Source organism: Berghia stephanieae, chromosome 1 (assembly GCF_034508935.2).
Source record: "Berghia stephanieae isolate SIO BIC M18660-M18661 chromosome 1, UCSD_Bste_1.3, whole genome shotgun sequence".
In the NCBI taxonomy this organism is placed as follows: Eukaryota; Metazoa; Mollusca; class Gastropoda; order Nudibranchia; family Aeolidiidae; genus Berghia; species Berghia stephanieae.
In genome coordinates, this window is record NC_088360.1 from 27,586,252 (window position 1) to 27,599,425 (window position 13,174).

At 39.2% G+C, this 13,174-nt stretch overlaps 1 protein-coding gene across 1 annotated transcript in view; it reads left to right on the forward strand.

Moving 5' to 3' along the window:
- Nucleotides 1–13,174, forward strand: part of LOC144971227 (voltage-dependent calcium channel subunit alpha-2/delta-2-like) — a 42,072-nt gene that overhangs the window by 7,178 nt on the left and 21,720 nt on the right. The window contains 7 exon segments of the mRNA XM_078911739.1: nt 517–669; nt 2,030–2,194; nt 3,579–3,707; nt 7,270–7,398; nt 9,084–9,205; nt 9,808–9,911; nt 12,164–12,417. Coding sequence (XP_078767865.1) covers nt 517–669; nt 2,030–2,194; nt 3,579–3,707; nt 7,270–7,398; nt 9,084–9,205; nt 9,808–9,911; nt 12,164–12,417 — 1,056 coding nt within the window.

The following is a 13,174-nucleotide window of genomic DNA, read 5'->3' on the forward strand; positions in this document are numbered from 1 at the left end:
CTGAGACTTTTGCGGTCCATATCGCTGTTTCAAAATATTAAATTATATCTAACACGCAATCAAGATTCGTAATATAAATTCTTTTTATATGTTCAAATAATACATTCAAAAGTTTCAAAATGCAAATAATGTGCAATGTCATTGTACATTTATTTATGGAAATCAAATATTATGTTATTAAGTTCTTTATCAAAGGCAATCTTAAGAATATCAACGCTCTCCTTACCGAACATTTTCACTATTTTCCCAAAATGGCAGGCTTGACTTACATAGCAGAAAAATTGATTTTTTATTTTTTAAACTCAAACAAGCTCTCTACAAAACAACTTTATGTTCTTATTTATTAAACAAAGATCATTCTACAAAGTTTGTGATGTAAAAAATAAATCTGAATAAGAAAAATGTATATTGTGTCGTAAGGAATGCGACGATTTTGCTGCAGGCGGTTAGGAGAGGGTTAATTAAATTAGAATTGTTTGCCTCAATCTTTGAATTTCCATCTTTCATTCACGGCAGCTATTTCCGCCAGAAGGTCAGCGCGGTGAACTCCACCATCAAGATCGCTGACGAAGTCCCCAGGGACGACCCAAGGGTCATAGATACCGTCTTGCTCACCAGTCGACTGGAAGAGACGTTCCTCCAAAACGCTGCAGAAGACCCTCTACTCAGGTAACGTGTTCTTTGTAAGATTAAAGATAGAACGAAGATGACGTCAATAGGGTCTTTGTTATTGTTTTTTGCCATCCACGTTAATGAGATTCTCACTGAACTGTATTAACCTGATTATAAACGTTCATGGATACACAACGTTTTGTGTGTTGGTCCGTTATACTTCTGGATGGCAATGTTACGAGCTTCTTAGCCAAGCGCATACTATCTATAATAGAAAATGAAGTGAGTAGAAAAGTACCAGAAGACAATAATAGAAAAAAAAAATTCGTGGCGATGGGGGGCTCGAACCCGCGACCTTACTGATACGACAACTCCTCTGGCCGTGAGAAGGACGCCATGCAGTCGACGCCATCCACCACTCCATCTCCAAAAAAAAGTAGTTTCAAACGTCGTGTCTATCCTGAGTCCATTCCCGACTTTGTAAGATTATTGTGCGGCTATGTGGTCTTGTGGCATGGCACTCGCCTTCGAAACGGAAGGTCCAGTGCTCAAGTCCCGCTCTGAGCGGCGCATAGTTGAGTCCTTGGTAAAGGCTCTTTACTCAACATTCTCTCACCATACTCGGTGTAATATTATGAGCACCTGACTGTAACAGCGTTGTCTCTGTCGTTATTATTATCTATCACGCGTCATGCCTTGTCCTACATGTTAAATGTTGCTGTTGGCTTGGCACCCCTTTGAGCACGTTTAGTGAATTGAGTTAAAATTGCGCTATATAAATGCTCACGTTTTTTTATCATGAGTGATTGAAGAAATTGGTGACTTTTCAATTTGCCACAAAAAGTACATTTACGTTTATTGATACAGAATTATAAATAACGAATCTCAATTATCCTAAATTTGCTCTGCTACGTTCATTACAGTATCATGAATGGGTATTTTGTATGTTTGTTAAACCTTAAAGCGGCTGTGTGGTCTAGTGGTATGACACCCGCTTTCGGATCGGAAGGTCCTGGGTTCGAGCCTCGCGCTCGGCGTATAGTTGAGTCCTTGGAAAAGGCTCTTTACTCACATTCTCTCACCGTACTCAGGTGTAAAATGAGTACCTGGCCGTTAACAGCGTTGTCTTTGTCCAATAAATTGTAATATCGCCTAAAAGGCGTCATGTCCCGTCCTACATGTTAAATGTTGCTGTTGACCAGGGACCCCTTGTAAAGCGCTTTGAGCACATTTAGTGGATACTGCGCTATATAAAGCTCAATTTAAAGCCTTATCGTAAACATTTAATCGATATTCGATTCTCTTTTCCCCCCTCCCCCCCCCCCTCTCTCTCTCTCTCTCTCTCTCTCTCTCTCTCTCACACACACACACTCTCTCTCTTTCTCTCTCTCCCAATTCTTTACATTCCTCTCACCAGGTGGCAATATTTCGGTGCGACCACCGGGGTGACCCGCCTGTTCCCAGGGCGTGAGTGGTCCACCAACTTTGCAGGCTTCTACGATGATTACGATCCTCGCGTCAGACCTTGGTACATCCAGGCCACTAGCGGACCTAAGGATGTCATCATCATCCTGGACTGCAGGTAAATTCGATAGTAGTAGTAGTAGTAGTAGTAGTAGTAGTAGTAGTAGTAGTAGTAGTAGTAGTAGTAGTGGTAGTAGCAGTTGTAGTAGTAGTAGTAGTAGTAGTAGTAGTAGTAGTAGTAGTAGTAGTAGTAGTAGTAGTAGTAGTAGTAGTATTATTATTATTAGTAGTAGTAATAATAGTAGTAGTAGTAGTAGTAGTGGTAGTAGTAGTGGTAGTAGTAGTTGTCGTAATAGTAGTGGTAGTAGTAGTAGTGGTAGTAGTAGTAGTTGTAGTAGTAGTGGTAGTAGTAGTAGTCGTGGTAGTAGTAGTAGTTGTAGTAGTAGTAGTAGTAATAGTAGTAGTAGTAGTAGTAATAGTAGTAGTAGTAGTAGCGTATGGCGACACCTCCAAATGTATTGCGTCAACCCAGCTTCTAAAGTCTTCCTCCGCCCTAAGGACGGTCCCATAGCCACCTTCAAGTTTAGTGACTGGACAGTGGAGGACGATGTATTCGATGGCCTCTGGGGCTGCCTGACATTTCCGTCAGGTATCACTGTTTCCAAGTTTCCATCTGCACATATTTGATGCAGTTCTGCCATGTCCAGTTATGAAACTCGATAGAGGTTGATTAGATAAAATTTGACAAAGTTTTTCTTATACTGTAAGAAAATTTGTTATTTGCTCGACTTATCCATTCCATTATGAATTAATGAATTGATTAATATAGCGCCTAGATCCACAGTGTGCTCAGAGGCGCTTTACAATATGCAAATAAAACAAAATAATAAATTAATAATTAGTAATATAAGTGTATTCGTGAATTTAACCAAAATGAAGTAGGAACAGCTCAAACATACATTCACAATATTTATATTCAAAAGACAATTTCAATGCATTATATTGAATTGATAGAGGTTCTATTCTTGAATTCCAAGTTTTTAAGTTTCCCTACGCAAACTTGGGAGCGCGTAATGGGAATGAGTTCGAAATTTCAAACCCAAGAATCCAAGAGTACTTTTATCTTATCCCCCCATCATCGACCTCACACACGGTATTTTTCATCAACTTTTATACCTATATGGTGATATAGGATGACGCACATTTGTAGCTGTCCAACAATAGGGAATGAGATTAGCGGAAGAGTAGCGTCCCTTGATTGGACGTCACCCATAGTCTGTGACGTCACCGGCGGAAAAGTTATTAGCGAGAGAACGTCATGTTGGTTGTGCGCATGCGTCTCTCGTCCTCGCTTCCGGTGAAAGCGGCTTGAGACACTTTAAAACCAAATTGACGTTCTCTCTGTAAGGTGACGTCCAATCACGGGACGCTACTCTTCCGCTAATCTCATTCCCTATAGGATGACGCACATTGTGTGTTTCTTACTCATTCTTCCATTCCAGTCTGTCGATGAAAGGAGAAAAGTTTTCTATTGCGAAGGCCGTGGCAAAGACAGTCATCAACACACTGACCAAACAGGACTACGTCAACGTCATCTGTGCCAGGAATAGTCACTGGAACGAAGTTGGGAAGTAAGTGGGGCCGGGCTTGGATCAATTTGTGGTTGGGAGCGCAATATCCACTAAACGTGCTCAAAGAGCTTTCTTTATAAGGGGTTCCTAGCCAATAGAAACACTTAACATGTAGGATGAGAAATTAAAAAAAATTGAGCTTTATATAGCGCAATATCCACTAAATGTGCTCAAAGCGCTTTACAAGGGGTCCCTGGTCACCGGCAACATTTAACAAGTAGGACGGGACATGACGCCTGTTAGGCGATATTACAATTTTTTGGACAAAGACAACGCTGTTAAAGGCCAGGTACGCATTTTACATCTGAGTACTTTGAGAAAATGTAGCAAGGACTATCCCGCACAAATCTTTGGGCCTCTTTTTCGCTCACGAAGTGCCCAAATTCGCGACAAAATATGGGACGAAGCCGTTTGGTATATGCTATTTTAAAAAATTAATTATGACGCTGTTTATCGATGAATATGACTGAAAGTTGGCACACAGTTAGAAAAAAGGTCATTTTAGATTATGTCAAGCGACAAAACTCGTACAATTACCAGAAGACCGTTAAAAATAGATTCTTACTCTTTTGAGTAAAATATTTCTAAAACTACCGGGCGTGTAGGTTTTGTCGCTGACAAGGTAAAACATGAACATTTCTTCTTTTAGGTTGTAAAATTTCATATGAATATGACGAGTACTTTTCCCGTATTTTTCAAAACACTATCCTAATTTGTTCTTCATTTGTAAAAGACAAAGCCATTTTGCCCCCCTACAGCCCGAATCACAAGTTCAAAACGATTTGGCACCAAACAGCAGCTGAGCGAGTCGTGGCAAAGCGCTTTCTGATTGGTTGACCTCGTTTTAAAGTTCATGACTAGTCAAAATGTCTGCGCGGTCTCACTGGCAGAGGGGTGTTTATCGTCTGCCATTGCGTTTGGGTTCAATAAACAGCTGATAATTTGACTGTTTAATTTACAAGAATTTAAGAAATTATAGTTAAAAGTTTTCGATTGCAATATGATCTACAATCTCAGCATGGGTTTAATTATTGTGTTCCAAGTCACGTTCTATCAGTAACCTTTGTCCCCTTGTCCAATTTCTCTTTTTTCTATATTTCTTTTGTTTACGTACGCAATCCCTCTCTCTCTCTCTCTCTCTCTCTCTCTCTCTCTCTCTCTCTCTCTCTCTCTCTCTCTCTCTCTCTCTCTCTCTCTCTGTGTTTGTGTGTGTGTGTGTGTGTTTATATATAAGTTAGAACTCTTCTAATGTTTTCATCATATTCTCTATCAAATTTGCCATAAAATTGCCAAATTTTAATCTTTTAATCCACTTATTACGCAAGATACAACCAAAGGTCGAAAAAAATGCCGAAAAAGCGTCCCATATTTTCGCGTTTTTTTCCTCTTTGTGGGTCATCCAAATAAATGACACCTTTGAAACTGCATAGCTTGTTTATTTATGAATGGATTTTTACTCAGTGGAGATAGGGCTTTGATTTCAGACAAAAATTTTCCTCAGAAAGAGAAAAAAACATTTTTCATAGTCCTTGCTAGAGAATGTGAGTAAAGAGCCTTTCCCAAGGACTAAATTATGCACCGAGCGCGAGTCTCGAACCCAGGACCTATCGATCCGAAAGCGAGTGTCATACCACTAGACCGCATAGCCGCACATGACAAATAGCATGGCTTTAGTCCGCTCCACTACGGGTAATGTAAAAACTTCAAATCGAATTTATAGTAAAAAACATGGAACTTGGTATAGGTTCATATATTTTATTAGGGATAATAAACACAGTTAGTATCACAAAAGGCAATAATCTAATATGTAACACAGCGTCTCAAAACAGTGTTTTGTCGGGATGAACCAGATGCCAAAAAGTCCAATTAAATTTGAACTAGTCAAAAATATGAATTGTTACTACTTAGAAACTTGAAATATGATATTCATCCTCCTCTATAAAGTATATAAATTCGACGCAAGTCTTATATTTCTGGCTATGAATTCAATTTTCAGCAACTTAATCATCCCGACAATATACTGTTTTGAGGTGATAAGTCACATATTTCTAAGATCGTATCATGAAATTAGATTTTGGCGTCTACTTCACTCCAACGTAATACTAGATTGAGAAGGTTGGTTATTATATTGACGAAAGAGTGTAAATGGAGATGCTTCGTATGAGAACAAAACATTGTCTCCAATGCATCTCCATTTTCACTCTTTCGTTAGTATTTTCACGATCACCGGCTTCAGACAGCCTCTACCGTTTTCTACTTTTCCTAGGTTATTATCTGGAACTTGTGACTTCTTTCTTCTCCATTGAATAAGGAATGAGATTAGCGTCCCTTGATTGGACGTCACCCATAGTCTGTGACGTCACCGGCGGAAAAGTTATGATGTGTCATTTTGGTTGTGCGCATGCGTCTCTCGTCCTCGCTTCCGGTGAAAGCGGCTTGAGACACTTCAAAATCAAATTGGCGTTCTCTCTGTAAGGTGACGTCCAATCATGGGACGCTACTCTTCCGCTAATCTCATTCCCTATTGTGTTTTGTTGTCGTCGTCGTTGTTGTTGTTGTTGTTGCTTCTACTAACTGTATGTCATCAAATCAGTTTGGTTCTCTGTTGGTAAAAGGAATTCTAAATTTTCTATTGTTTTAATTTATATCTTAAAAATTACCATAGTATTATTGATTGGTTAACAGAATAAAACATGACAAAAAGTGACGACTGCCCTGTTCTGACAATGTCCATTTTTTATAGTTTGGCCAGAAAAGCTATAGATAGTATGCAGATGACGTCACTCAGGCCTTTGTTATTGTTTTTGCCATCCGCGTTTGTGAGTTGTTCTCACTAAACTCTATTAACCAGACTATAAAAGTTCATGGTTACACAGAGTTTGTGTGTTGGTCCGTTATACTTCCGGATGGCAATGTTGTGAACTCCTTGGCCAAGCGCATTCTATCTATAGTTTCAATATCTATCGAATTAAATGACCTTGAACTAGTCAAACAGTTTCAAATCTGACGTGTCAACAGAAGAATGATAGTCAAAGAGAAATGACTGGTTTTAGAACATTTATCAACGTGACTCCGATTACAATCAAACAGTATTTTAAGGAATAACTAGCTTGTCAAAATGAACAAGAAAAGAACAACGTGTTTTAGAGAACATGGCAGTATATTTGTATTGCCTCCTATAAAAGTAATCCTTCAGAGCCATTAGGCCCATGGAGCCGGAGTTTATCCCTGTTTCTATAGCGTGAAACAGACAATAACAATTGCTTGCTACCCTTTGGACATCACGCTAGTCTATCGCAAAATACTGTCCGCCAGATCTAATAGATCCAGCTACCCAATAACTGCTGGGTGGACATGGGGGGTCAGAACAAAATCTCGACTGCACCCGGGATCGATCCTGGTCCCTTTGCGTGTTAAGCGAGTGCTCTACCAATTGAGCTATCGCCCCCCCCCCCCCCCCCCCCCCTCCTATAAGAAGCATGGAAATGACTTGATGTGGTTTGGTAACATGTATTTACAGACCACGATCTATTGATGTAGTAACTTTAATCTTTTCCCCCAGATGGCATTACTACGATACACGAGTCTTGAGCTGCCAATCAGATCGAATGGTGCCAGCAACCAACGCTCATCGGAAAGATCTCATCGAGAAGATTGAAAAACTCAAAGCTGGAGGGACCACAGAGCTGGAGTAAGGCCATACGTTGCTTCTAAATCATCTATTCGTAAATCTGATTTTAATAACGAAGTGATTTTAGGTAGTATTGCTTAAATTTAGTGCATTTAAGTATTAGGGACTCACGGTATGGTCTTTGCTTCGTACCCAAAAGGTACCGAATTCGACTACCCGCCTCGTTGTGTGGCCTTGAGCAAGTCACCTCGCCCTAGCTCACTTTGCACTACGGCTGACGCCTGGGTTATTCCAGTCTTCCCTTGGGATAGACCCAAAGGACAGATTTCCCCTTGGGGTGAATAAAGGGAACTTATTTTTTATTCACTTTTTTTTATATATATAAAAAGACAATTCTGTAGTCGATTTTAACTCAAACAGGGAGCGAGTTTATTGATCTCAGCATGGATTGGACATTTTGTTTGATTAACTCACTCAACCCTACAGACTTTTGCTACTTTTCAAAATTTGAAAAAAATGTATTAAAAATGAGCATGTACATAGACAGTTTTATTCAACTACCATTAACATGCAAAAACTAAAAACATTAGCTTTGATATAACGCCTTTAATTTGTCTAAGAAAAATGTAATAAATAGGCATGGGGTAAAAGTAACCCTGGTAATTTACGGATACAGTCGGTGTTAGGGTTGAGTGAGTTAAGACGGTCAATCGTGGCTTTCTGGCTCGCCTCTTCTGAACTTTTTGTAGGTGTCAAATCCCATGTTAGGGAGTTCCAGTGAGTAGCACCGAATGGCAGTAATCAAGACGAGACAATAATATTAGCGCAGAGAAGACAATGCCTTTTTTAGCAAGTGAAGTTGAATAAACTTCCTCATTCTTTGTAAAAATTCTAAATTTATTATTAACAATTAGGGAGCCAAATCGAGAAGGTATCTGAACGCTCTGTCCGCACGCAAATTAATTTGATTGTAATCCGCGAAGAGCCTAAACTAATATTGGCCTCTCTTTCCTCAGATATGTGATTAAGTAGGCGAATCTTAATCAGATCATCGAATAATTTAAAAAACAAACATCTGGTGGACGAAGCATTCTTTTAGCTCAAGCTAGAACGCTTTTATTTTATTGTCCCATTTAAGCTACATTTACTATTATAAATTTCTTCCCTTGGTGTCATGGCCCCAAATTAAAAATGACTTTTTCATCCCGGAAATTAAAGAGACTTTATTTAGATACACAAAAATACTAAATTGAGTGTAATTATTGTATTTATTGTAGTAGTAGTAGTAGTAGTAGTAGTAGTAGTAGTAGTAGTAGTAGTAGTAGTAGTAGTAGCAGTAGTAGTAGTAGTAGTAGTAGTAGTAGTAGTAGTAGTAGTAGTAGTAGTAGTAGTAGTAGAGTAGTAGTAGTAATAAGCCTCGCAGTCTGAATGACGCTTGCTGAGAATTGTGTGATTCAGTCACAGATGAGTATAGCTTCTCTCTCCACTCATGTTGTTAATTGTTTCCATTGGTCACGTCCTGGGCCAGAGTTTTGAGCCTGTCAAGATCTTGTTGTGACTTTAGTTAACGGAGTGCACTGCAGTATTTCTTAGTTCTTCGGGGATTAATTCGGCCTCACCTGAATCCAGAAATTTCTGATATGTAGAGGGATCCTGGTTCAGGGTAGTTACTATTGATATTGAGTGGTCTTCCTACATATTTGTTGCCATGAAGGAATTATTCTGTCATTTGTTGTTTTACCCAGGAAAGGTTTCGACACAGCCTTTGACCTCCTTCGTAGCGTCCCCAGGACTGGGTGTCAGTCTATCATCGTGTTTGCCACAGATGGGAAAGATACAGATGGGGAAGACGTCAGGTGTGGACCAGGTAAACACCGAACACTCAACATTTTTAAAGTAATAATATATCAGTAATAAAACGATTTAGAGCCATTAAAGTAGTTCTTCAGAGCCACAAGGCTCATAACGGTCCCTTTACGTATGAAGCGAGTGCTCTACCAACTGAGCTATCGGGTATGCTAAACAAAGCAGACAGAAAAATACTTTTAAAAAACACCAAAAAATCATCCCCATAATTAGTCTTATCCAACCCTACCCGGCCAGTGTCTGGTAGAGACCAGTTGGTTATTTTCTGGATGATTTTTTTTCTTGCATTTTTTCATTCTGCTCTCTCTGGCCCTGTGTCATTCACACACTTTCTCATACCAATCATTACCTATTCCCAAATTCTAATCTTTTCTATAGATAGAATGAAGTTGACGTCACTCCTGTCTTTGTTATTGTTTTTTTTTTGCCATCCACGTTTATGAGTAATTCTCACTCAACTGTATTAACCAGACTATAAACGTTTAAGGTTACACAGAGTTTTGTGTGTTGGTCCGTTATACTTCCGGATGGCAATGTTGTGAGTTTCTTAGCCAAGCGCATACTGTCTAAACTCGATATTGTTGTACTTTCCATCTGCCCCAGGTTACTACACAAGGAGTGGCTACGTCCCTGGACCTATCTGCAAATACAATTTTACATCCGTCTATGAAGTTGCTATGGACAAGAATAGACATCTACAACCCAATGTGAGTCAACCCTTAAAATAGAAATCATTCAGAGCCGATGGAGCCGGAGTGTATTCCGGTTTCCATAGCGTGAAACGAACAAAAGCAATTTTTCACCGTCTTTGATAGGATGCTAGTCAATCGAAAAGTACTTTTCGACAGATCTAACAGCCTCAGCTACCCCAATCACTGCTGGGTGAACAGGGGAGTCGGAATAAATCTCGACTTTACCAGGAGCGATCCGATCCCCTGATGTGTGAAGTAAGTACTCTATCAATTGGGCTATCGGGATCTCCAACCCTTATAGACTGGGTTTGATTTTTTCCTAACTCGGCATCAACGTAATCTAAGTGGCCAATAATAGCGATGTGACTCGACCCTCGTTCTGCAAACCTCGAGTTGAATCGCCGTTTCTGCTCATTCAGTAAAAACGGTCCAACATACACTGCTATATGTGATAGAGCACCTTTTTCTTAGAAAACACATTTGTCCAGAAAAAAAATAAAAAAATAAAATTCTCTTTATTCATCCCTTATGGTAGCAATGACTATCCTGCACAAATCGTTGGGCCTCTTTTTCGCTTATAAAGTGCCCAAATTCGCGTCAAAATATGGGACGAACCCGTTTCGTATATGCTATTTTTAAAAATTAATTACTACGCTGTTTATCGATGAATATGAATGAAAGTTGGCACACAGTTAGAAAAAAGGTCATTTTAGGTTATGTCAAGCGACAAAACTCGTGCGATTACCAGAAGACCGTTAAAAATAGATTTTTACTCTTTGGAGTAAAATATTTCTAAAACTACCGGGCGTGGAGGTTTTGTCGCTGACAAGGTAATACATGAACATTTCTTCTTTTGGTTGTAAAATTTCATATGAATATGACGAGTACTTTTCCCGTATTTTACAAAAAACCATCCTAATTTGCTCTTCAAGTTTCAATCTTTTAATCCACTTATTACGCAAGATACAACCAAAGGTCGAAAAAAAAATGCCGAAAAAGTGTCCCATATTTTCGCGTTTTTTTCCTCTTTGCGGGTCATCCAAATAAATGACACCTTTGAAACTGCCTAACTTGTTTATTTATGAATGGATTTTCAAAATTCAAAAACATTTTTACTTAGTGGAGATAGGGCTTTGATTTTAGACAAAAATTTTCATCAAAAAGAGAAAAAAACATTTTTCATAGTCATTGCTACTAATGGGAAATTTGTCTCTCAGGTCTATTCCAAGGGAAGACTGGAATAGCCCAGTGCAGCGCCCCAAATTGAGCTAGGGTGAGGTGACTTGTTCAAGGCGACACAGTGCAAGCGGTGGGTGATCGAACTCGATACCTTTCAGGTACGAAGCAAAGAACTCAGACTTGCGACCACAAATGGAAGCACGAGGAAATTGTTGAATCCATTCCTGATTTCCCCATTTGACATTTTCATTGGCCATCATATATTTTGAAAAGTCATTACATTTCAGGCCAGAATATGTATTCAGCTATCTAATCCTAGAGATGCTGATAGATTCCCTTTCACACTATCCTACGACCTCTATGGAAGCAGCACGAGAGAGCTGTTGAATCTATTTCTGATCTCTACACTGACACTTTCATTGACCTTCTAATTTTTAACAATAGATTACAGGCCAGATTATTCAGCCATCGAACCGTAGACATGCCGATAGATTCCCTGGCACACTATCCTACGACCTCAATGGAAGCAGCACTAGAAAGCCGTTGAAAATATTTCTGATCTCTACATTTGACAAATTCATTGGCCTTCTAATTTTCAACAATACATTACAGGCCAGAATATTCCTCTATTTGATCGTAAAAGATGCCGAAAGATTCCCTGACACTCTAACCTGTAACAAAAATGGAAACACGAAGAAACTGATGACTATATGCGGCTATGTGGTCTAGTGGTATGACACTCGCTTTCGGATCGGAAGGTCCTGGGTTCGAGCCTCGCTAGTTGAGTCCATGGAAAAGGCTCTTTACTCACATTCTCTCACCGTACTCAGGTGTAAAATGAGTACCTGGCCGTTTACAGCGTTGTCTTTGTCCGAACAATTGTAATATCGCCTAACAGGCATTATGTCCCGTCCTACATGTTAAATGTTGCTGTTGACCAGGGACCCATTGTAAAGCGCTTTGAGCACGTTTAGTGGATATTGCGCTATATAAAAGCTCTATTATTTATTATTATTATTTTATATTCCTAATCTCCTCTATCGACACTTTAATATGCCTTAATATTGTTTAAAACCCATGCATTACAGGCCAGAATATTCAGCTATTTAATAGTAGAAGATGCCGAGAGATTCCCAGGCACGCTTGCCTGCGACCACAATGGAAGCATGAGGAAGCTGCTGACTGGCGAGAATCTCATCTCCCAGATGAGTAACTACTTTGAGTTCTTGTCTGCAGTGGCGATGACTGACCACGCCCTGTGGACGTCGCCCTACCTGGACTCGTGGGGATTGAGTCTGATGATTACACATGCTGTGGCTGTCACTAGCAAGAAATCGGGAAAGTAAGCATTGGGGGTGGTGTGTTTTTTATATTATTGTTGGTGGTAGTGGTGGTGGTGCTGTATTTTTGTTGTAGTTTTCGGGGTTTTTTTTTTGATTAGTGTTTTTGTTGGTGTTGTTGTTGCTGTTGTTTTTGTTTTTGGTGGTGGTTGTTGGAATAATAATGATAATAATAATAATAATAATAATAATAATAATAATATATAATAATAATAATAAATAATAATAATAATAATAATAATATATGATGATAATGATGATGATGATGATGATGATGATGATGATGATGATGATGATGATGATACGATCGATGATGATGATGATGATGTGATGATGAATGATGATGATGATATGATGATGATGTGATGATGATGATGATGATGATGATACGACGATAAGACAGATGTGATGATGATGATGATGATGTGATGATGATGATGATGAAATGATGATGATGAGTGATGACGAGATGATGAAGAATGATGTATGATGATAGTAGATGATGATGACATGATGAGACGACAGTGTACTGATAATAGTGATGAAGATAAATATTAGATAAACAATGAATGATGTAACCGCTAACGCGACAGCAACCACTACCACTAGAAAACAGACTGTTGAAGCGTATTTGGTTCATGTCAGACTATTCTTCGGCCAAGATTATAAAACCAAATAAATTTGCTCACTTGGGACAACATGGGTGGGTGATTCCTGTTGACGCCCGAAGTTTGTTTGATGGATTATCTATAAGCTTTA